Source organism: Pavona decussata, unplaced genomic scaffold (genome assembly GCF_977016875.1).
Source record: "Pavona decussata unplaced genomic scaffold, jaPavDecu1.1 SCAFFOLD_9, whole genome shotgun sequence".
Lineage (NCBI taxonomy): Eukaryota > Metazoa > Cnidaria > Anthozoa > Scleractinia > Agariciidae > Pavona > Pavona decussata.
In genome coordinates this window covers 4,306,426-4,326,916 of record NW_028145432.1, presented here as the reverse complement: position 1 = coordinate 4,326,916, position 20,491 = coordinate 4,306,426, and the positions used below count along the sequence as shown (strand labels likewise).

The 20,491-nt window shown below is 37.6% G+C and overlaps 1 protein-coding gene across 2 annotated transcripts; it reads right to left on the bottom strand.

Annotated features, from left to right (window-relative positions):
- Positions 1–306: 306 nt before the first annotated feature.
- LOC146488668 (trypsin-3-like) lies at positions 307–19,297 on the bottom strand. Of its 2 annotated transcripts, XM_085119244.1 has the most exons (7): positions 19,014–19,294; positions 10,492–10,583; positions 8,972–9,117; positions 8,487–8,510; positions 7,825–8,068; positions 6,741–6,961; positions 307–768 (listed from the first exon to the last, which is right to left on the bottom strand). In XM_085119244.1, exons 3-7 carry the CDS (start codon positions 9,099–9,101, stop codon positions 446–448), a joined length of 942 nt encoding a protein of 313 aa, XP_084975370.1. In that variant the 5' UTR covers positions 9,102–9,117; positions 10,492–10,583; positions 19,014–19,294; the 3' UTR covers positions 307–445. The 2 variants fall into 2 exon arrangements, with proteins under 2 accessions (XP_084975370.1, XP_084975377.1); XM_085119251.1 differs by lacking the exon at positions 8,487–8,510 and having other exon boundaries at positions 19,014–19,297.
- Positions 19,298–20,491: the final 1,194 nt, after the last annotated feature.

Genomic DNA, 20,491 nt, shown 5'->3' with positions numbered 1-20,491 from the left:
AGAAAAATCACTACCGTGACCGTGGTTTGGATATGTGATCCTAATTACCATAAAATTTTGCCAACTTTAGCCTTGAATTTCTCCAAGAATTATTAATCATTTGAGAAGCCATATCAAACACTCGAAAGTGTGTTTCATCAGAAATCCAAACACCTCGAAGTCGTTTAAAAAAACTCGGCTGCGCCTCGTTTACTCATTTCGTAGAGCCAAAACTAAAGTGAATGCGATATTGCCTTTTCATTGTAGACTTTACACTATGTATACTAATTACAGCAAATAGACAGTTCAAGAATAAAAACCAGCAGCTTAGTTTTTCAATGCATTTTATTTCCCCTTCTTTAACAAGTTTACAGAGTTCCTTATTCGCACATGTCTAAACATGTTTTACGACTTTTATCGTCTTAATGCTCCAGGGCACGATTAACAGGTTTACCGCCCTCTTTCCTTAATAGTTACTTATTACAGCATCGATCCATTGCCTGAAGTAGCGGACGTCTCCGTAGACACCATATTTCCCTCGGCGTGCACATCCGTATCCCCACGATACCACACCCTCTAGGAAGTACTTGCCGTTGGCTTGGCACACCATCGGACCCCCTGAATCCCCCGAGCAGGAGTCTTTACCGCCATTAGCATAGCCTGCGCAGATCATGGAGTCATCGATTGTCGCCCATGGATAGGCCTGTTGACAAGTGGATTGCGACACGATTGGGAGAGAGACTTGCATCAGAACATCTGAGACACCTCTAGGAAGGGTATATCCAAATCCTCCAAGAAAAAAAAAACAATAAATAAATAAATAAATACTAAAATAAATAAATTAATTAATTAATAAATAATAATAGAGAGGGGAAAAAACACTCCAAAAACAAGTATTTAATGTTGAAGATTTTCAAATGTACATCTTTTCATCTTTTTATTTTTCATACTTTCCATTTGGTATTGAATTATATTAACAATTACAATGGTAATATCAATGACAGGCGCGGATCCAGGATTTTGAAATGGGGGGTGAATTTTTGTAATAATGTAATTTTTTATAGAGCCAAAGCCTGGTTGAGGTGTTTGAGGTCTGTGCAGCGAAGAGCTCTCAAGGAGCTTATTAACGTTAACAACAAAGAAGTTATTCTCAAAAAAGCAGATAAAGGCAGGACAACCGTCGTTATGAACGGAGAAAACAAAATCAATGACGGACAGAAACAATTGGATGATAGAAATAACTGTCAGCCACTAGACCAACCAATGGTTAGAGACACATCCCAGAGAGTTAAACACCTCATTAATGCCCTTCATCAAGCAGGGTGCATAGACGAAGTGACGGTTAAATGGTTTAACCTAACACCAAATCCGCCTCGAAGCCCAGTGTTTTATACCCTCACAAAAATTCACAAACCGACATTAGTCGGAAGTCAAGACCTATCATATCTGGGTGTGATGGCCCAACAGAACGCCTATCATCATTCGAAGACAAACTACTTCAGCCAATAGCACAAATACAGGACTCGTTTCTAAAAGATACGACACATTTCATAAGGTTTATTGAAAGCACTAGGGTGCCTAGAAACGCTTTTCTAGTCTCAATGGATGTCACTAGCCTTTACACGAATATCCCACAGAGGGACTGAAAGAATCACTATAGTATGCAACGCATACGAGAACTTTCATGCCAATAACCCTCCTATAGCTACAAATTTCCTCAGAGAAATGCTCAGCCTTATACTGAAGGAGAACTCCTTCCAAACACACGGAACTGCCATGGGCACTAAAATGGCAGTAGCTTTTGCCAACATCTTTATGGCATCTATAGAAAAGGAGATCTTAAGGCAGAGCGTTCACAAACCACTAATGTGGAGAAGATTCATTGACGATGTATTTTACTTGTGGGATACAAACAAAGAAGAAATAGAAAATTCATTGAGCAAGCAAATTCGTACCACCCTACCATAAAGTTTACCGCTGAAGTCTCACAATAAGAAACAACATTCTTGGATACAACAGTCTATAAGGGACAGAGATTCGAGAAAGAAACGATTCTCGACGTGCACACACATTACAAACCTACTAAAACATTTCAGTACACAAACTACAACAGCTGCCACCCAGCAGGCACTTCTGAGGACAAACGCTTCTAAAGTAGTGTTTGACGAAAACATTAAAAACTTTAAAACACGCCTGGAATCGAAACCTTATCCTAGTAACCTGGTGGACAAAATCCTCTCCGAAGTTAACTTCGCAGAAAGGAAGAACGCTCTTACACAAAAACAGAAAGTGCACAAGAAAATTCTACCCTTCGTGACACAATTTCAACCATCACTGCCATGTTTGAAATATATTCTAATGGACACTGAATGGCATTTAATACAAAACCAGCCGCTACTAAGAGAGATATACAAGGAACCTCCCTTTATCTATTATAGAAAAGGGAAATCGCTTAAAGACATGCTTATTAAAGCAAAATTATAAAGGCTTTTATCAACACAATGGGCACACAGCGGGAGTCGTGTGGGTCTGTCAACCCCATTTCAACAGGCTCAAAATGAATAAATTGATTGGTAGAACCAGTCATCGCTAATGCACATTCTCCACCTCAATTAGAGAAATCAAATATTATTTCAATATTTGAGGGATAAGGAAAAAAAAAAGGAAGGGGTCTCAAAAAAACGGGGGTGAAAATTCACCCATTTCACCTCCCCTGGATCCGCCCCTGAATGACAATATAATAACAGCCACAGGAATCAAATAAGTTTAATTCCTCTAAGTGTTTGTATGCACTCTTGTGTTTGGGCTTCTATTTCTAAGTATTTGTATGGACTCTTGTGTTTGTGCTTGTATTTCTAAGTATTTGTATGGACTGTTGTGTTTGTGCTTGTATTTCTAAGTGTTTGTATGGACTCTTGTGTTTGTGCTTGTATTTCTAAGTGCTTGTATGGACTCTTGTGTTTGTGCATGTATTTCTAAGTATTTGTATGGACTCTTGTGTTTGTGCTTGTATTTCTAAGTATTAGTATGGACTATTGTGTTTGTGCTTGTATTTCTAAGTGTTTGTATGGACTCTTGTGTTTGTGCTTGTATTTCTAAGTGTTTGCATATAATTGTATGCACTCTTGTGTTTGTGCTTGTATTTCTAAGTGTTTGTATGGACTCTTGTGTTTGTACTTGTATTTCTAAGTGTTTGCATATAATTGTATGCACTCTTGTGTTTGTGCTTGTATTTCTAAGTATTTCTATAGACTCTTGTGTTTGTCCTTGTATTTCTAAGTGTTTGTATGGACTCTTGTATTTTTCCTTGTATTTCTAAGTGTTTGTATGGACTCTTGTGTTTGTCCTTGTATTTCTAAGTATTTGTATGCACTCTTGCGTTTGTCCTTGTATTTCTAAGTGTTTGTATGGACTCTTGTGTTTGTGCTTGTATTTCTAAGTGTTTGTATGGATTCTTGTGTCTGTGCTTGTATTTCTAAGTATTTGTATGGACTATTGTGTTTGTGCTTGTATTTCTAAGTGTTTGTATGGACTCTTGTGTTTGTGCTTGTATTTCTAAGTATTTGTATGGACTATTGTCTTTGTCCTTGTATTTCTAAGTGTTTGTATGCACTCTTGTGTTTGTGCTTGTATTTCTTAGTATTTGTATGGGCTCTCGTGCTGGTGCATTTGTATGGACTCTTGTGTTTGTGTTTGTATTTCTTAGTGTTTGTATCGACTCTTGTATTTGTCCTTGTATTTCTAAGTCTCTGTATGGACTTTTGTGTTTGTCTTTGTATTCTCAGTATTTGTATGGACTCTTGCATTTTTCCATGTATTTCTTAGTGTTTGTCTGGACTCTTGTGTTTGTGCTTGCATTTCTTAGTGTTTGTATGGACTCTTGTGTTTGTGCTTGTATTTCTTAGTGTTTGTATGGACTCTTGTGTTTGTGCTTGTATTTCTAAATGTTTGTATGGACTCTTGTATTTTTCCATGTATTTCTTAGTGTTTGTATGGACTCTTGTGTTTGTCCCATTTTTTCTAAGTGTTTGTATGGACTCTAGCTTGTATTTTTCCTTGTATTTCTTAGTGTTTGTATGGACTCTTGTGTTTGTCTTTGTATTTCTTAGTGTTTGTATGGACTCTTGTGTTTGTGCTTGTATTTCTTAGTGTTTGTATGGACTCTTGTGTTTGTGCTTGTATTTCTAAGTGTTTGTATTGACTCTTGTATTTGTCCTTGTATTTCTAAGTGTTTGTATGGACTCTTGTGTTTGTCCTTGTATTTCTAAGTGTTTGTATGGACTCTTGTATTTTTCCTTGTATTTCTTAGTGTTTGTATGGACTCTTGTGTTTGTCCCATTTTTTCTAAGTGTTTGTATGGATCACTCTTGTATTTTTCCTTGTATTTCTTAGTGTTTGTATGGACTCTTGTGTTTGTGCTTGTATTTCTTAGTGTTTATATGGACTCTTGTGTTTGTGCTTGTATTTCTTAGTGTTTATATGGACTCTTGTGTTTGTGCTTGCATTTCTTAGTGTTTGTATGGACTCTTGTGTTTGTCTTTGTATTTCTTAGTGTTTGTATGGACTCTTGTGTTTGTGCTTGTATTTCTTAGTGTTTGTATGGACTCTTGTGTTTGTGCTTGTATTTCTTAGTGTTTGTATGGACTCTTGTATTTGTCCTTGTATTTCTAAGTGTTTGTATGGACTCTTGTGTTTGTGCTTCTATTTCTTAGTGTTTGTGTGGACTCTTGTGTTTGTCCTTGTATTTCTTAGTGTTTGTATGGACTCTTGTGTTTGTGCTTCTATTTCTTAGTGTTTGTGTGGACTCTTGTGTTTGTCCTTGTATTTCTTAGTGTTTGTATGGACTCTTGTATTTGTCCTTGTATTTCTTAGTGTTTGTATGGACTCTTGTGTTTGTGCTTGCATTTCTTAGTGTTTGTATGGACTCTTGTGTTTGTCCTTGTATTTCTAAGTGTGTGTATGGACTCTTGTATTTTTCCTTGTATTTCTTAGTGTTTGTATGGACTCTTGTGTTTGTCCCATTTTTTCTAAGTGTTTGTATGGACTCTTGTATTTTTCCTGGTATTTCTTAGTGTTTGTATGGACTCTTGTGTTTGTGCTTGTATTTCTTAGTGTTTGTATGGACTCTTGTGTTTGTGCTTGTATTTCTTAGTGTTTATATGGACTCTTGTGTTTGTCCTTGTATTTCTTAGTGTTTGTATGGACTCTTGTGTTTGTGCTTGTATTTCTAAGTGTTTTTATGGACTCTTGTGTTTGTGCTTCTATTTCTTAGTGTTTGTGTGGACTCTTGTGTTTGTCCTTGTATTTCTTAGTGTTTGTATGGACTCTTGTATTTGTCCTTGTATTTCTTAGTGTTTGTATGGACTCTTGTGTTTCAGTGCTTAATGTATTTCTAAGTGTTTGTATGGACTCGTGTATTTTTCCTTGTATTTCTTAGTGTTTGTTGGGACTCTTGTGTTTGTCCTTGTATTTCTAAGTGTGTGTATGGACTCTTGTATTTTTCCTTGTATTTCTTAGTGTTTGTATGGACTCTTGTGTTTGTGCTTGTATTTCTAAGTATTTCTATGGACTCTTGTGTTTGTCCTTGTATTTCTAAGTGTTTGTATGGACTCTTGTATTTTTCCTTGTATTTCTAAGTGTTTGTATGGACTCTTGTATTTTTCCTTGTATTTCTAAGTGTTTGTATGGACTCTTGTATTTTTCCTTGTATTTCTTAGTGTTTGTATGGACTCTTGTATTTTTCCTTGTATTTCTTAGTGTTTGTAGGGACTCTTGTGTTTGTCCTTGTATTTCTTAGTGTTTGTCTGGACTCTTGTGTTTGTGCTTGTATTTCTAAGTGTTTGTATGCACTCTTGTATTTGTGCTTGTGTTTCTCAGTGTTTGTATGGACTCTTGTGTTTGTGCTTGTACTTCTTAGTGTTTGTATGGACTCTTGTGCTTGTGCTTGTATTTTTTAGACACCTTGTAGGTAACGTCTCAAAGCTGTTGCTTTACTTATCTTCAAAAAATTGAATGTTCAAAGAAGTCGGGAAGAACACTTTGTGTCCGTGTTTTAGGTGAAATAGGATAAATACGGTCTTAAGAGCAAGCACCACCCAACTTTTTGACCTTTCTGTGAAAAAAAGATAGTTTGTCCTAGCAACTTTTATATTTATATACTATTCCTTGCACCTCAAAGGAAAGAGGTTTCAGCGTATCGTATAACCCCTATGTTTCACTATTATCACTGTAGTACTTTGAAGTTATAAGTGGGGGAAGGGTCATAATTCCCTCCCCCACCCCCCTCAGGCTATGAAAAGAGATCCCAGGCTAAATAGCGCTACACAAATCGGATTTCGCTATACAGTCTTCCATTTTTACTGCGCCTTTCAATAACATACGGACTTTGAACTTCAACCTCACCTAACAATTTGCGTGTTTTACTGCCGTCAATCCTAATTAGACCTAATTACGGCGACAATCGACTGACCACAAAAATACAGAAACCGACAAAGTGGATCGAAATCTGCCAATCTCAGTGCACGAACATGACCTTTTGACCCCGTTGAGCCAAACGGTTTTGTTTCTTAGAGGTCCGCTGCAGTGATTGACGGCAGTGAAAAGCATAACGGTTGGTTGAATTTTGAACTTCAGAGTCCGCATGTTATTGAAAGGTGCAGTAATCGTGCCAGTTTATTAATCTCTCAGGTGATAACATACCGAGTTATTCATCCCTTAGTAATATTTCCATCATAACTGAATCACCTTTTCATCACTCATACCTGTCACCCAGCAGTACGTGCCAACTGCCACACTCCCACTCGATCCAGGCAAACAAGCCAGGTTAACAGCGTCGTTGAGTTTAACAGACCTCTGCAATTTCAACATGGCGATGTCGTGTGTAGAACTTGCAGATGGATTGTAGTTGGAATGTGTAATTCCGCGTATGGCATAAACGCTCTGCTCTTTTGAAGATTGTTGTGTTCTATCATGGACGCCAAGTCTGAAACAAGGAAAGTGTCACATAGTTAAGATTCCTCTGAACATACTCTTTTTTCTTGGGAAAACGGCATTTTGTTTTCTTTTCACAATACACACATACAGAGAAGGCGCTGAATCCACTTAAGCCAATCTTTTCGCAAGAAGACGTTAACCTCATTTCGTCTCTTTCTGGCATATTCAGTTGGACGTGTTGTTGGAGGAATAGCTATCGAGCCAGAGAGTAGTGAGATCAGTGAGCTTAATATTTTGTGCAAGGAGGTCGCTCTGTCAAAGAGCCAACAATATTACCGCAGTGACGTTAGAAAGGATTGGAGAAATCAAACTTTTCGAGATGCGTGGTTGTTTATTTGTAATCGGTGATTTGAAATGCAGTCTTTACAGAGTTGCAGTTTAGTTTGCCAACAAAGGTAGCTCGGGTGAGTGTTCAAGTGTGCCGTGCTGTTGTCTAACTGTTTCAAGAAGCATAAAAATTGGATAGAGCTCTAGATTCCCAGCGAAAGGCAAAGCGTTAACCCAAATAGCAAGCAAGTACTTTCAGCCGCAACTTACGGATTTGCTTCCAAGGTTGCAATTAACGTTCCGTAATATTTGTACGGAATGATGCACTAACTAAAGTCGATATCAATACCGCCGTCTCAAATCGCTCTCCTCCGCTTGGGGCATCCCTACCGAGAAGGAGGGATGAGATGCGGTTGTATTTGCAGGCTACGAGATACCGATAACGGGGTTTTGATCTGCCAGAGAAACGGCGATGCTATTACTCGCGATAAAACACAAACGACCATTTGAAGTCACGAGAAGTTAGACGTACGAAGTAAGGCGTTGCATAGTACCATGGTACAGTATTAGATTTTTTTTTCTTACCTTACGAGAATGCGTTGGGCCCCTGTGAGACAGTGTGCTGCAGTGACCACCCAATTAGAAGTAACCAAAGATCCTCCACACATGTACTGACCATCCGACTTGGTGATCTCGAGGAGTGCTTGCCACGGCCAGGCTCCTTCGGGTGCCTCTTCTCCACCGACAATTTTTGTCGCGGGACTATATGTACACTGGGATCGCGGTCGAGATCCATCAATGATAGCATTGCCATGGTTACCATCATTTTCTAACAACAACCCAAAAAAAAAAAAAAGAAAAGAAAATAAGGAAACAGGGGCACTCGCTGCGATATGTGAATTTCCATAACGATATATTTGGATTTCGTTTGAAACCGAATTGATTGGCGCATAATGGTAGCCTTGAACAATTGCAACAATTTTTTCAGTTACGCGAGATGACATTCAAACGCCTTCGAAGCAAAGAAAACGAACCCAAACTCATCATTGGAAATGGATGTACTACGAATAGACCGAAGGGCTGAAATGAAATATATACGATTCATTAAAACACAGACGGAAAATTAAATCAGTGAAAACGTACGTAGAGAAAAGAAGCGTTTGTTTTCTCAGGGAGTGGGAGGGGGGGGGGGGGGGTAAACAGGATGGTCAGAAAATCAGTGAAGTAGTACAAGAGGCTTAACTCACCTTCTGGTTGGGACAACTTCATAACTACAAAAAATGGAAAAAAGTAATACATTAATCAATGTCAAGTATTTCATTGGGCATTTCATCGTGTTTAATATTGACTGAAAACCAGAAACACTGTGCTGGTGTCTGCGTTTGGATTACTGTTTCTGAAATTTATCTTCTCTTATTATTTTACCTCAAAGGTCACCATTTGGCGCGATCAAATTTGCACTTCGATGAAAAATTACTAAGTAAAGTTTGCCGTTTGGTTGACCAATTTTTTACATCAAATTTGACAAAAATAGTTCATTAAAGATAGTTGCAGAATTATTTCTATTTTTATCTCATTTTTCGAGGATTTCATAGAATAAGCGATCTCATTGCTTTTGAATTAATGGGAAAATCGATATAATCGTCACAATCATTTAAATCAGGATACATGATGTTATGCTCAGAACTTACGGGAAACTGGCAAAGGGAAAATTAAAAAGAAATTAACTCACTTTTGTTCGGTTTCCAAGTAGGTGGTGGTTGTGGCAATTTCTCGATTTTTACTGCACGTGGTTCTTGTGACAATTTTCCGCCTATTGCCAAAGCAGATAGTGCAAGAACCATCACCAACTTGAGGGCCATCTTTTTCTCCGTAAGCCTGGTGGGAAGAAAAACGCGAGGTTATCGATCATAATTGTGAAAATTTAACTTTTTTTTTTAAGAAGTCGGTATTAAAACTAATCCCACCTTGGGCAACAAATTGATTTCTTGAAAGAAAATGAGGAAAGAAAAACGTGGTGGTTGTGGCAACGTTTCAATTGTTTTCTTACTGGTTATGCTATAACTCTAGGTGGTGGTTGTCGGTGACAATTTTCCGCCTATTGCAAATGCAGATAGTGCAAGAACCATCACCATTTTGAGAGCCATCTTTTACTCCATAGAGCTGGGATAGAAGAATTGTTAATAAGATCACTATAATTACAACTATCACCACACTTTTTTTAGGTGCTCGATATTAAAATTAACCCCACCTTAGGCTACATTTTGATGGCGTAAAACAAAATGAGGAAACAAAAATGTGCGCTGGATGGCACAGAAGTCAATCAATGATGACCCAGTATTTGCCGCTCATATAAAGTGTCATTCATGCCCCTTTAATATTCTCGCCCGAAATTTCCCTACTTTCATTTAATCACAAATCCGTTTCTTTTACGAATTGACTTACATAGGAGCCTCTGATATTTTCTTCACATGGTCAAATAAAGTAGAATTACTTCTACCTATCCTTCGTAGAAAAGTTACAGATACTTTAAATTGCCTCACCATAAGGGTGAAACAAATTGGAACGACTTCTCAGTTTTTGTCATCGGGAAAAGTAGTAAGAAATGACAGGGAAAAACATTTTTCCTTTACTCGCAACTGTAACAATGAGTAATGTATGATATTGGCTTTTTGGTTGGTTTCTTCATTGCTGTGTTGCTTCCCTAAGCAGGAGATGGCCCAGCATCGCATCTAGGGAGGAGTAGCAATACTCCTTGCTTCATGCTTCAGAAAATGGTTTGCGCTCTGGCCCCGTGGCCGCTTAGGTGACTTTAACTTTACCTACCGAATTGGCGTGTACATGAACGCAAATTTCCAACAGAACAAACAAGCAATAATATCCTATTTAATATCCTGTTCTATCATTTCAACGCGATACTGGATTAAACAAAAAGAAAAATGGCAACGAACAACGCATCCTCAGTAGTTCTAAACTGTAGTAAATTGAATTGCAGCTTGAGTTCTGTTTTCAATATGTTCATCAATTTTCGACCTTTTTCGGGCTGGTGTAAGGTCTAGGTTATCACAACAGTAATATTTTCGACCTTTTTCGGGCTGATGTAAGGTCGAGGTTATCACAACAGTAATTTACATGGTCAGTAGGAATGAAAACTATATCTTATAGTAACACGTAGAGGATTTTCTACATGAAAACGTCAAATCGAGCAAAGATAAGTCATCGTCATTTTCATCGGAGGAAAGTTACACTCACCTCTGGTAAGGGTTACAAATGGTTTCAGTCCAAGGGAACAGCAAACGAACGATCTTGGCTTTGGCGATTCCAACACGTTTCCTCTGCAGTCTCTGCAAGAAGATGGTTCAAACCAAACATCATCTCTATTTTATATTCTTTGGTTTCCATGGGACTTCTTCTTAGCAGGGAAAAATTTTAATTACACTAATAAAAAAAGAGGAAAGTTCTGCTCTAAAAGTAGAAGAACACTGCTATTGCAAAAGAAAGTTTCCATAGTTACGCCATGATGCTTCTTGACTAATTGATCAGTGGGGGAAAGTTCAATTCTGCTAACAAAGGCGAATAAATTTGTCTCTGCGGGTCCATGCATGCCCAACGCGCACTTTCCTGCCAAACATAGTCAAAAGCAAGCATAAGTCTACCATGTTCATCTAAGATCAAGATAACGATTCTCCTTGATAACAGATCATTTTGTTTTCATTACAGTAAAAAAAAGTTCTGCTCGGAAAACTCACGAATATTCTTGTTACCGTAAGCAAGAAAATCTTTTACTGTTAAAAGTTGTTGTGGTTTGACAAATCTAGGGCAAATTTTTATACAGTAGCAGCACCAAATTCTGCAGGGCTTGATCAAACTAAAACATGTTCCGTGCTTTTAAATTGATCTCTCCATTTCCAGCGCGCACTTTCCTGCAAAACAAAGTCAAAAGTAGGCATAAGTCTACCATGTTCTTCTAAGATCAAGATAACCATTCTCCTTGATAACAGATCATTTTTTTCATTACAGTGAAAGAAAGTTCTGCTCGGAAAACTCACGAATATTCTTGTTATCGTAAGCAAGAAAATCTTTTATTGTTGAAAGTTGTTGTGGTTTGACAAATCTAGGGCAAATTTTTATACAGTAGCAGCACCAAACTCTGCAAGGCTTGATCAAACTTAAACATGTTCCGTGCTTTTAAATTGATCTCTCCATTTCCAGCGCGCACTTTCCTGTCAAACATAGTCAAAAGCAGGCATAAGTCTACCATGTTCTTCTAAGATCAAGATGACCATTCTCCTTGATAACAGATCATTTTGTTTTCATTACAGTAAAAGAAAGTTCTGCTCGGAAAACTCACGAATATTCTTGTTACCGTAAGCAAGCAAATCTTTTATTATGGAAAGTTGTTGTAGTTTGACAATTTTTTTATACAGTAGCAGCACCAAATTCTGCAAGGCTTCATCAAAACAAAACTTCTTCACGTGCTTGTTCTCTTAGTAACCAATAAAGTATTGTACACTTTAACAACATGAAAGTGAATATATGAAAATTCATACATTTGAACTGAGTAAAAGAAAGTTCTGCTCGGAAAACTCACGAATATTCGTGTTACCTTAAGAAAGCATATTTTATTTTATTTATACATTTGAACTGCGGAAGAGAGAATGAATAAGTGAATGCATATAACTGCGATTATTCATTTATCCTTTTTTTCTTCTGCAGTTCGCATGAATGCAGTTTTATATATTCACTTTCATCTCATCACCTCTACGGATATATTCGAATAAAAAAAAAATGGCCTTCTCCCAGCTAGCAGTTGGCTTGATAGCTCAATTGTAGAGCACTGCACCAGTATCGCAGAGGGCATGGGTTCGAATCCCGTTCAAGCCTGAATTTTTTTCTTCTTTCTTTTCGCAACTGCTTAAGTTGCGTATATAATTGCCATGATCATTCAGTTGTTCATAGCAAAAAACAAATGCACGTGGAGGGATTTGATTGATCTAAAACCCATTTAGCTCTAGACAAATGGCCATTCCGTTAAACTGAACTTTCCTCAAGAAGAATTAACTACTGAAAACGTTCGATCGCGAATACATTCGTAAATTATCAATGTTTACTAGTACATTCACGAATGAATTAGTTCTTTCATGCAGTTGATAATTGTAATGCAGCGATCCTTGTGGAACTTTCTTCAATTGAGTAGCAATGCATTCATAATACATTCATGAGCGAATTTATAAGTCCATTTATGCAGAGTTGCTATTGATAATTGTGATGTGCGTGTGTTCTTTGAGCAGAACTTTCTTTTACTCGGATGAAAACAAAAACATTTGTCATCACAGAAAATCACTCTCTGGATCTTACAATAAATGATCACAGGATAGTGTGTATGCTTCAAACAATCTTTGGGCAGATCACGAGGAAGGAATGCATTAAAATTGAATCTCGAGAGATCACCCATTGGCGGTTCCCTTGCAAAGCCGCACAGTCTGTCCTCCGTGGAATGAATTATTAAGTTCATCACGTGTGCCGACACCTTTGGTTGTGTTGATCAAAATATGATGGCGGTTTTTGAGGAGAACTTTCTATAATTTGCTCTTGTCAAAATAAAGCGTCACTTATATACATTGATGCAGACTTGCTTTTGGTCATTCCAATATGTGCGTATTTTTCAAATAGAAATTTCCCTTATTTTAATGAAAATAGAGTAGAAAACTGAACTCATCAAAGAGCAAGATTGCCTTAAACTAGTTTTGGGCAAGGACTTTAAAAAGAAAAAATAGAATTGAGCCTATAGAGATCATCGATTCCCTTTTATCCTGAAAACCCACACGTCGAAAACATCTGATGAATTATCAAAGGAACATCAATATAATTTGTATGCTTTGAATCTTGCTAGTACTTATGGTAGCAGCACTCAGTGTGTGGCTGTTTCTCCTATGTTACATTTCTGGCAAGAAAAGAAAAACCGTTATAAATGAAGTGTGTTTTAAGAAAATATGAATTATATAATTTTGAAATATGGGGCACAAGTGACTTTTTTCTTACCTCATAAGATAAGCCACCAAGTCAATAAGTTTGCTATTTACACAGCCTCATGGCAGTCATAACCATACAACTCGCTACACAAAATACTAGTTAAATTTACTCTGAAAATAATCTGACAAGCATTTGTGCTTTCCGACGCACAAATAGCGGACAATTGAACCTAGACTATCTCTCATCTGAAAGGCTTATGCTACCCAAAGATTTATTGAAAAAATCTGAGCAATCGAAAACGTAAAGCAAACACAATCGGCGCCACTAGAAGCCGAAATTTATGCTGCTTTTAATATGAAATTAAATAAAAAATACTCAACTGACTGATGACCAATATTCCCTTAATTTCCAAAAACCTTATTGTTACAGGTACCCCAGTTGTCAGCACTGAAGGTTCCGATTTAGATGAAAAAATTCGTCAACTCGAGTACTTCTAACCATTTGATTTTCAACTGCAAGGAAAACCAATGTGAGAAATAATAATATCCTCAAGATATTAAGCTTGCTGTCACGATCTTGGCGGGTAGTTTGCCTCTCAGGGAAAACAATTGTCACGATGAATAACGTCTATTTTTCTTATAAACAATAATGCTTACACATTTCAGCATTGTGCAATGCCCCTTTCGAGAAGCTTAATTAACGTAACCGTAAATGGTGCGGGCATAAGTAGAAAAATTAAGAATGGTGTGTCAAGCAAAAAGAAAAGAGTATCAACACTCGTTATCCCAAAGAAGAGTCAAACTTTCCATGAAGAATGTGACAAACAAAGCTAGTGAACTTCAGTATATTATCAAATAGAAGGGTTTTCACTCCATTGAGCGGCTTTATTCCTGTTCAAAAGGGAACCTACAATGATGAAAACTGGTAAGGATTTTCTGTAGACGGATATCATATCCTATAATACTAAAAGCAATTTTGGACAATGAAGGGAAAAATACAAGATGAATCAGACGATTATGTTTGCCGTACATTTTGGTTGCTCGGGTCTTTCGAGAAGCTTAGGGTGGCAGTAGCTTGTCAGATGAGGGATAAACCGGGTTTTCTCTTTCGCTATTTGAACGTCGGCTTACGCAAAATGCATTTGCATGTCATATTAGAAGAAAATTTAAGTAGCATTTTGTAGTGAGTTGTTTGATGGTCATGATTGTCCTGAAACGTGCAGATGTACTATCGCTATTTGTACGTCGCTTAACCTGCATCTTTTTATGTATTTACTTTTTTTTCGGGATGAGATGTAGGGAGGGAGGGTATGACCGCAGGTTAAGGTCGGCTAAGAAATGCATAAAGGCATAGCATTTTTAGAGTAAACGTAACTAGTGTTTGTGTAGCGAATTGAAACTGGTGAATATAAATTTTGCTAGCTCTGAAGCTTGTTTGATGAAGTAAGGAAAAATAAGAAATTATGGGCATTTTTTTTCTTCCAAAAATGAAGTTGAAAAAAAAAGCAACTCGTATCAGAGGTAAGACGTATTTCGATGCGATCAACATGATGACGACTTATGCTTCATCAAGGCAAATTTTAGAAGTCGCTTCTACGAACTGATTGAGACGATAAGCGCGGTCCTATCTCTCTCACAGAAAAAAAAACACATTCCTCGTCTGCCGTGCATTGCTTGTATCGCTGAGTGTAATATGCCTCATTCATGTAAGAAACGTTTGCTTTTATACAAAGAAGTTTTATCCATAGATGCACCATGCTCGAAGTGGGAACGTTCTCTTCGGGTTTGTTTCTAATGCGCACTCTCCTGTCAAAAATAGTCAAATACAAGCACCCAGAAGTCTAATCTTAGATCGATATCACCGTTTTTCTTGACGACATGTATTTCACTTTCATAATAATAAAGGAAAGTTCTGCTCGAAATGCTCACGCTCTTTCTTGCTTCCTTGAGCAAGGACATTTTGCTATGGAAAGTTGCTGGAGAAAGATATTTTAAGACAACTGCAGCACCCAATTCTCGAAGCCTTAATCAAAATTAAAGCGTGTTTTCGCCTCTTCTTCTTACAGTAACTAATAAACAAGTGCAGTAATTATGTTTTGGAACTATAACGAGAAGCGTACGGGGCTGGATTTCACCTCACCTAAAACACTGAAAAAAGTGGTTATCAGACGTTTAATTTTTAACAGAATCTTCATGCTTACGAAACACGAGCAATAATGTATGATTAATACCATTTATAACCGCTTGGTCGATCGTAAACAGCTGACGATAAATGTGACGACAATTTGCAAAAACACCTACAGAATTTCTTCCCATAAGACTCAAAGCTACTTTCTCGGATAACATTGAACTATTGCAAAGCTTATTTTACAAAGCCGCACATTGCAGCAATTTCCTCGGAAAGTTCACAAGCGGTTATAAAATGTTCCGAGGGGCTCACCACCAGAGTTTCTATTGATAATTGTAATGTGCGGCTGATCTTCGAATGTAACCTTCTGATACTTTAGCTGATGAAAGTAAATCTGTTAGCGCTGAAAAGAATTCTGTGGATGATATGATGAGACATGCAGTGGAAAGAGTATCCAGAAGTAATCCATTGACGAAGATTAACCCATTTGCGTTTTTCTTGGAAAGCCGAACTGTCCATCCCCCGATGATTTCATTATAAAGGTCATGTTGTCTGAGCTAGGAGACGTTTGCTTGTGTTAAATAAAAAAATCTTGCCGCTTCTTGAGGAGAACTTTCTTTTGCTCTGGTGAGAATACTGGAACATCTTAATACATATTCACTATTTTTATTGGTAATTGTAATATATGGAAATTTTCGAATAGAACTTTCCCTCATTTTAATGAAAATAAAATACGTCTTTCTTTTTGAAAACCAAACTGACTGAAACAACAAAATTCTATTGATCAGAAGATTATATTTAATTTGGAAGACAACTGCCTTAAGGTGGCCGAACACAGTTTGCGCGCGCTTGATGGCTTCATTCTTTAATGATGATAGTAAGCGCGCGCTAGGATTGTGGTAAGCAAAATATGGCGTCGATAAACTGATCCCTTAATTTTATATCAAATTGATTACAAAGTTAAGTTTTGCGCTTAAAATAATCCAGTGTATCGTTTGTGACCCTTTTTCTTTCATCACCGAACAAAGAAAGCGATTTCACGAAGAGCTAAGCCTTTTTGCACGCTTTTAATTTTTGCTGAAAAAAGGAATTAAAAGCCACGCATGCGCATTTGACCAAAAAATTGTGACTGGTTGTGTTAATGGAAATGAACTGTTTTCTCAGGAACCGCTCGTTAGAATTTCGTGAAATTTAGCAATATAGTAGTTCTCTAAGAGCCTAACTCGCCTGCAAACAAAAATCCAAATCTGACAGAGGGTATCTTCACAAAACATTAAAGTGCAAAACGGATATTTACAGAAGATCCCTCTGTTAAAGTTACATGAAAGCAGTGTCATTCTGTCAGTATTTTGTGAGTTTTTCTGGAGACAAAAAATGGAAAAAATCTAACGAGTGCATTTTCTAAAAATTAAGGAAAACTATTGTTTGTAGACGGTCAATAGCTCGCTGCGTTGCCATGGCAACGGGACCTAGCTCAACAACAAGTATCAAAATTCATTTCTTTTTAGTTGATCTTGCACCTCACCAATTTCGGGCACCCAAAAGAACGTAGTTTCCAAATAACGCTTACTAACACCTGTATACTTTAAAACTGTGTTCGGCCACCTTAAACTATCTCTGGGTAGGGACTGTAGAAAGGGGGCTTCATGATGCAGAGATCATTCATTTGAAAAAGCCACTCTTCCTATGCATCTCATAACTTAATTAAGGAAGATCAGTATAATATGTATACTTCAAAGTTTGCTTATGGTAATAGCAATGTGTGCGTGTTTTTCAAGCAGAATTTTCCTTTAATTTTTAAGGCGGCCCAACCTATTAATTGGCACTTTAGTTACATTTTATAGTCGCGCTTTTTGGCAAGAAAATAACCTATTTCTTTGATTTTGACTTCATAAATGAAGCGCCTTTAAATTTAAAAGCAAATATTGTCTTTTGATGGATTAGAAACGTTTGAAATAGGGGCATATTTTAGAACTTTTGTTCTTACGAAGAAATGTCCATAACTTTGAGATCCCTTGACTAATTATTTTCTTACTTCAACAAATAAGCCTCAGCGCTAACAAGTCTTATATCTGCAGGTTTTGTGACAGTCATGAGCATACAATTCGCTATACAAAATGCTAATTAAATTTAGTCAGAAAATTATGTGCCAATGCATTTTTTTAACCGACTTACAAATGGCGGACGTGTGCAGCAAGACTGTGTCTCATCTGAAAGGATCATGGGCTCGTAGCGACTTTTTGGGAAATTACTATCACAGAAGATAAAACTTTGGATGTTAGAGGCAGAAAGAAAAGTTATTGCTTTGAACTATCTAGGTTAAAGAAGGAACGGATAGGAAACAAAAAATCCAAGATTCTATATCTATAATTTTCTGAGAAAAGCTCCTCTCAGAGGTAAGACTTATTTTGATGCGATCAACATGAGGCGCCTCACGTGTTATCAAGTCAAATTTTAGGAAATTCTCTTTAATGATTGAGACGATCGATAAGAGCGGCTCTATCTTCCGTTTTTCGGATTTTCATCGCTTACCGTGCCGTGTTTTAGTGTGTTGCTGAACGTAATAAGCCAGTTGATAACTACCTTCTTTAATTAGGAAAATTCTGCAGCTATACAAAAGTTGGATCGTCCACAGATACACCATGCTCGAAGGGGAAGGTCAGTCTCTGCGGGTTTATTTCTAATGCACACTCTCCTGTCAAATATTGTCAAAATCAGGCACCCGTAAGTCTAATATGCTCCTCATAGGTCGATATCATCATTTTTCTGAATGATAGACATTTTGCTTTAATTAGAGAGCGAGAAAGTTCTGCTCGAAAAACACAAGCACATTTTTGTTTATACCTGAATTTTTCTCAAAGTAAAATTAAAAAAAAACCCATAATGTTGAAATCCCACCACTAGTATGCTCTTATAAGGTCGATATCATCATTTTTCAGATATTTTGTTTTCATTAGAGTAAATGAAAGTTCTGCTCGAAAAACACAAGCGCATTCTTGTGAATTTTTTCTCGAATTAAATATGTTTGAGATATTAGCATACTTCAACAACTTCATTTTTAAAAACAAACCCATAACGTTGAAATCCAACTACTGATTTTTACCCTACTTTATCAAATAAGCCTCACAGATATCAAGTTTACACATGCAAGTTTCACAACAATCACAACCATACAACTCACTACCCAAAGTGCTACTTAAAATTAATAAAAAAAAAAATGCTATGCCAATGCATTTGTGCAAATTGATGTGCAAACAGCGGAAGAGCACAGCCTGACCATGTTTCATCTGAAAGGCTTATTCTCCCCAAAACCTTTTTTGAAAAACATTGAGGAATCGGAAGCATAAGCCAGACATAATAATCAGCGCTCCTAGAAGCAGAATTTTATGCCCCCATAAAATGAAATATATTAAAAAAATACCCATCTGACTTATCGTGTGGTTGTCCCTTTCTTTTCCAAAAATTCCGGCATTACCGAATACAATATCTAACAAGCTAATGCAACGGAAAGCTTCTTGAAAGATCTGAGCAATCGGAAACGGATGGTAAACATAATCAGCATCTTATGTCGCTTGCAAAGTGAAATTAAATAACAGATACCCGTATGATTCATTGTGTTTTTGCCCCTTCTCTTCCCAAAATTGTTTTTAGCGATATCTACAGAAAATCTTTACCAGTTTTCAGCATTGTAGGCTCCCTTTTGCCACAGAAATAAAGCTGCTCAGTCAAGTACTAACCATCCATTTTTTGGATGAAAACCCTTGTGCTTGATAATATATTGAAGTTCACCACTTTGTTGTCACATTCCTCGCGGAAGGTTTGCCTCTTAGGGTAACGTGTTAATATCTGTTTTCGCTCGACACACCGTAAATATTGCTCATTTACGGTTATTTTATATAGCCAAGTCTATATAAAAGCGGAGCTCGAAGCTCAACAATTCTTTTTTTCCTTTTCAATAGCATTTATTTAAGTCTGCTTATCATATGAACGTAATGACCTTACAGAATTTTCTTATCCTTTCTGGAGGAGAGCAAGGTATTCTCTTACCTCTCCCCTCCCCCCCCCCCCCCCACATGACCTTACAGAATCTTCTTATCCTTTCTGGAGGAGAGCAAGGTATTCTCTTACCTCTCTCCCCACCCCACCCCCCCCCCCCCCCACATGACCTTACAGAATTTTCTTATCCTTTCTGGAGGAGAGCAAGGTATTCTCTTACCTCTCCCCTCCCCCCCCCCCCCACAAAAAATCCCCAGATCACGCGCGCAAAGTGATGGTAAAATTATGCAAATGTAAAAAAGAGAACTAGGAAAGATTGGGGAGAGGGAGAAGGAGGTTCCTTTGTTCTTCGAATTTCCCGTTCCTGGGAAACGGAGAATACTGATTGGTCGATTACCTGTCAATTTGTCAAGTCGAGACAGCAGACAACTTCCGGTCAACTGCTTTCGCAAAAAGTATGGACGTTCTTCGACGGGTTTGTGAGGAAAATCTTGGAGAGATAAGTTTGAAGACGATGTATTGAAAAATGTCCGTGATGGAAATGTGGAAGTGTTTTACGCGTCAGCGAAAAATGTTTGGAAGGAGCAGTTCTTGTCGATCATGCTAGATTCCGATGACGTTTGAGACTATCAAATAGTCGTAGATAGAAAGATTACGTTCGATTCTCTACGAATATTTTTCCCATGGGAACGATTACAGTGCGACTACTCCAACCGAGGCCACCCCGGAAAATTTTTCGCAAATTGACCAATAGAGTTCGAGGGATGAAAAAATATAGATTTCTCACAAAGTACAATTTGAAAACCTACCGTTTCAACGGTTGGAAAGTTTCAGTCTAATTCAAAATGTAGCTTTGCAGGAATCAAGATGGAAAACTCTATGATAACGGTCGAAATTATCCCAAACATCTTGCGAGAAGAAGTTCTTGACTTAAACCACGATGGGATGTCACAGTGAGCAATTGCTAGAGAGCCCAAAACAAGCTGTTGCTTCATCCAGAATGTGTTAGCCGACTACGATCACACCGGTTCCTCGCTCCAGCATCTCCGAGATCCAGCAGAGAGAAGAATAATGAATCCTGAAGTAATCAGCTCTATTTAAACGGAGAAACTTATGAAACCAAGCGTATACGTAAGGGAACTGCAAGATCGTTTGT

What these genes read in the sequence shown, in the direction of transcription:
- LOC146488668 (XM_085119244.1), bottom strand. Translation starts at nt 9,101, where the DNA reads ATGGCCCTCAAGTTGGTGATGGTTCTTGCACTATCTGCTTTGGCAATA. An exon ending in GCCCAACGCATTCTCGTAAG is followed by an intron (nt 6,962 to 7,824) that starts GTAAGAAAAAAA and finishes TCCTTGTTTCAG; the next exon opens with ACTTGGCGTCCATGATAGAA. An exon ending in CACGTACTGCTGGGTGACAG is followed by an intron (nt 769 to 6,740) that starts GTATGAGTGATG and finishes TTTTTCTTGGAG; the next exon opens with GATTTGGATATACCCTTCCT.